The sequence below is a fragment of the Benincasa hispida genome, chromosome 9 (assembly GCF_009727055.1).
Source record: "Benincasa hispida cultivar B227 chromosome 9, ASM972705v1, whole genome shotgun sequence".
Classification (NCBI taxonomy): domain Eukaryota; kingdom Viridiplantae; phylum Streptophyta; class Magnoliopsida; order Cucurbitales; family Cucurbitaceae; genus Benincasa; species Benincasa hispida.
Genome location: NC_052357.1, coordinates 25,056,288 through 25,061,077, shown reverse-complemented (window position 1 = coordinate 25,061,077; position 4,790 = coordinate 25,056,288). Strand labels below are relative to the sequence as shown.

The window sequence follows — 4,790 nt, the reverse complement described above, 5'->3', positions numbered from 1 at the left end:
CTGTAACGGATTTGTCATCTCTTTAGGGCAATAGGAACTTATAACGGCAAGTGCTTCGGTCGATGAAACCTCCATTTAATGTTATTTCAATGAATAATAGAGTATAGCAAGAACTTTCCTGGAATAGTCTATTATGGAAACCAGCCGATAAAATAAGGAAAAAGTAGCAAAATTTTCTAAAAAGATGCATTGACACTGAAGAATTAACATTGAAGAATAAAAATGATAAACTTAAAAGACTAAAAAGATACGTTCACACATGACACAGTTTTTAAGGATAAACTTCAAATTCAGAAGTTTAGTAGGCACAAAGTTAAAAGTTGAATGATATATTAGACCGTTCTAAAATTTACAGTGAATTAGATACAAAATTTAAATTCATATTGTTTAGGACTAAATAGACACACAGACTCAAAGATGTAATTTAACCTAATATAAATTTACAGTGTTGGGTCTCTGAATTACTTTCTTTGTTAGGGGAGGAACGGTAGAGAAGGCAACATTCAAATCCTATATTCTCAACTCTGTGCATCCAAGAACAGTTCCCTGGCATCGACTCATTTGAGCAGCACAATGCCAAGTTGGTTTCTCATCCCTCAGGTTAAGAACACGCACGTCAGATAGTTTTATAAGATCTCCATTGCCGCGGTTCGAGTGAATTACGCCTCCAATCATGTATAATTCACCTCTAAAACCGATAACCGCCATCCCGATCCGTCGGAGAAATTGAGTTGCCAAAACAATAACCTGCCAATCTGGTCCATCTTGCTTGAAGACAAATCCTTGTGTTAGGCTCATGACATAGAGTGAATCTCCAACAACAGCCTTGAGGCCGTGAAGCCAACCATAATCCTCAACTCTCCATTTTATTTCCGAACTCTCAAAAACTTGCACTGTGGACTCCCCATTGTACACAATGTGCATTTTTCCTCCAATCACCAATCCAATGCAGGTTGAATCATGGGTGTGAGGTAGATCAGGTAATGGAATCCAAATATCCTTCTCAGAGTCATACATTTCTGCTTTAGAAGTTGATTTTGATATGCTGGTGAAGCCACCTGCAACTACAATTTTCCCATCCACAACACAGCAGGCAAACATAGCACGTGGCACGAGCATTGGTGCTCGCATAGACCACATTCGGGTTACAGCGTCAAAGGACCAGACCTCATTGGTTGAAAAGTTGTCATCACGGTCACCAGTCACTGGATCCACGGCATCACTGCGACCACCGAGAACAAACAGCTTTTGAGAAATGGAGACGGCACCAAAATTTGCAAGGTGCCTTCTCTTTGAGGGAAGTTCAGGGAGGGTCATCCAAAGGTTCTGAAGAGGGTCATAAAGCTGCCATGTATTATTTGGATGGTAAGAGGATACACATAGAAAATCCTCATATAGACCAACTTCGTGTCGAGCTCTAAACAGTTCGGCGCTACGAATAGCGGCTTTCCAAGAGCGAGAAACAAGTTCCAACTTAGGGAGGAGATAATATGGGATATACGCAAGACATCTAAGAGAAATTGCATCAGGGAGGCCTTCAATCAGAGAAGACATGATTTTCCTTCGTTTTGTTTAGTCTTTACTCAGAAAGCCAGCTAACTGAAACATCAAGAAATTTATAAGACCCTCATATAGTTTTTTCTTTTCTTTTTTTTTTTCTTGGTAAGAAACCGAGCTTTTATTGGGAGAATGAAATAATGTATAAGAGCTTACGAAAAAGAAACCAAGCCCAACAAAATGTAGAGACCCAAACAAACTACAAAAAGGACTCCAAGCCAAAAAGATTAAACAAAGATTAAAAAAAAACATGAGATAGTTAAAACAAAAATCATAAACGTACTTAAAACTAAAATCATAAACATTAGAGACTAATAGAGAAAGAATGAAGGAGCTTAGATTATATACGATATCGATAAAGATTAGTGGAATCAGTGAAATTGTTATTGTTGGCTGTGATTGTACAAAATTAGAATGAAAATAAATGGATTAAGAGGACATCAAAGATAGTTGTGTCTCTAGGTAATACTAATAGCCATTTTTATAACTGCAAGAAACAAATTTCCCAAACAGCAAAACTTAATTTGTATCTCAGAAAAACATCAAAGTTTTGATAAATGAAGCCTCTATTTCACAAGGATTTTCCCAAGTTAACTCTGAGAATTTAGCCAACAAAAATATAAGCACATCTCAACCAAATATTTTCTATTAAAAAAACATAATGCGCCAATTAACAATAAGATTTTTCTGGTTAAAGTCTGCTATGGAATTGAGAAGCTAAATCAAAAAATAAGTTCAAACTCTCCAAGAGTCAAGTCCTGTACTATTATTAAGTTGACGAGTATAAAATTAGAAATCCATTTCTTGAATCTGGGTACATGTTTTGCATTCATTTACCTTGAAATCAAGGTTTATTTTATGTTTTATCAGACGATTCAAGAAAATTCCAGTATATTCCAACATCCAAACACAAGAAATACGATGTAAGTAGTACTAACTAAAATCCCATAATCTATTCAAGCCATTAAACAATAAATCACACCAGAAAGCCATATCAATTGCAGATTCAAAGCTTAAATGAGTATTCCGTAAAATTAAAGGTAATTATATACTAAAAAATGGTTCGACAACTCTAAATTAGGTCAATATTAGAGAAATAGAAGGATTTCGATTTCACCTCAGAACAAAACCAAACAAGATGAAACGATTCTGGAGTCCATCGAGCTCTTTCAGTGAGTAGTTTCAAGATACGCCCCCCCTGAGAAAAAATATGAGGCCGTAATCGTTGATTTGGATAATGTAGGCTAAATTATTAAAAAAGATTCAATACTAACTTTCCTTTTAATCAATTTGTATAAAGGAACTTTAGTTGATTTTTGTTCTCTATTTTTTGAATATTCAATTATTCAAAAAATAATTATAAGAGTTAGGTGGGGAGAAAAAGTATTCACAAAAATAGGGTAACAACATGTGGCTGGAAATCTGATTCAATTTTTATTTTATCGTGGACCTTTAAAAATTTAAATTTCACAATAAAAAATTCTTCAAAAATATAAAAAAATAAAAAAATAAAAGAAGACAGAAGTTGAGGAAAATGTGAAAAAGAATAGATTTAGCCTTAATTCTTGGTTAGAAATTTGATTCAATTTTTATTTTATCGAGGTTTAAGAATTTGAATTTCACATTAAAAGATTCTTCGAAAATGAAAAAAAACTAAAAAATAAAAGAAGAAGATGGAAGTTGGGGAAAATGTGAAAAAAAAATTAGAAGTGGCTAGAAATTTGATTCAATTTTTATTTTAAACCCTTTAAGAATTTGAATTTCACAGTAAAAGATTCTCCGAAAATGCAAAAAAAAAAAAAAAAAAAACTAAAATATAAAAGAAGAAGACAAAAGTTGAGGGAAAATGTAAAAAAAAAAAAATTTAGAATTAATTCATGGCTGAAAATTTGATTCAATTTTTATTTTACCGTAACCTTTATGAGGCGTTTGGATTGAGGTTTTTTGCGAATTATATGTTTGGAAATAAAATTGCTTGGAATCAAGGATGATTATGTTTGGTTATGCATGGAAAACAATGGAAAACAATGTCACAGAATAGTATGTGTGGGAATTAAAGATAACTATGTTTGGTTGTATAAAAAATTTTATCAACTTTTCATGGGAATAAGTAATACATGTGTTCGGTGTTGTATGAGAATATTATTAGATTGCCTAAGTAAATGTTATTTTTGTTTAAATTGTGTGATCACTTTCAAAATTTTGTGCAATTATAAAACGTATAACTAATTAAAAAAAAAAATCAAATTCTAAATTTGATAATCCCCAAATAAAGGGCTGAAAAATCTCATCCCCTCACCACTCTAAATCCTTCCATACATGAATCTTCAAATAGAGACGTAGGTTGATGGACATAAGCTTGGTGGGTGGTACTTTCTAAGATTTGGCAGATAGAAAACAAGAAAAATTCAGCAGAGACCGAGGAGATATATGGTGATCAAATCCTCAGTTGAAAAACGTGTGCAATAAATCAAAGGGCATAACCATTCAAAAAGTCCCAATCTGCCCCACGACTGAATTCTTTTTCGTGGCTATTGTGCTATTGTTGTTAGAAAGAAAGAAAAACCAAATAATAAAAACAAGTTCTCGCTTATTTCACTAGACAAGCCCTAATTTGACTTTTGAAGTGAGAAAAAAGACATAAATGGAGATTGAAAGAATGCAAGTACCAACAGTGAAGCAGAAAATCAGCACAATGCAGTTGGAGGGAAGCGTCGATGAGGCGAGAGGAAGAGAGATGACAGTAGCAACACTGAACCAAAGAGAGAGGTGGCAACGCTGAGCTGGTGGAAGGAAGGAAAATGGTGGTAGGAAGGGGAAGAAGAAGTGAAAACCCACACTTCTCAAGGGATATGTAATTCATTCACTTTCGTGGCTAAAAGATATTTGGAAAATGTCTTTTTCAAGATAAATAAACAAAGTCTACCAACCAAACATGGGCTTTGTAAGCCCATTCCCATTCCCACCCTCTTTTCCCTCCAACCAAACAACCCATTAAGAATTTGAATTTCACATATTCTCCGAAAATATAAAAAAAACACTAAAAAAAATAAAAGAAGACAGAAAATGGAAAAAATGTGAAAAAAAATAGATTTAACATTAATTCGTGGCTAGAAATTTGATTCAATTTTTATTTTACCGTAGGCCTTTGAAAATTTGAATTTCATAGTAAAAGATTTTCCGAAGATGCAAAAACGCTAAAAAAAAATATAAGAAGAAGACCGAAGTTGGGA

The 4,790-nt window shown here is 33.5% G+C and overlaps 1 protein-coding gene across 1 annotated transcript; it reads right to left on the bottom strand.

Annotated features, from left to right (window-relative positions):
• Positions 1-302: 302 nt before the first annotated feature.
• LOC120087284 (F-box/kelch-repeat protein SKIP30-like) lies at positions 303-2,830 on the bottom strand. The gene is made up of 2 exons (XM_039044230.1): positions 2,675-2,830; positions 303-1,599 (listed from the first exon to the last, which is right to left on the bottom strand). The coding sequence occupies exon 2, from the start codon at positions 1,552-1,554 to the stop codon at positions 511-513; it is 1,044 nt and encodes a 347-aa protein (XP_038900158.1). The 5' UTR covers positions 1,555-1,599; positions 2,675-2,830; the 3' UTR covers positions 303-510.
• Positions 2,831-4,790: the final 1,960 nt, after the last annotated feature.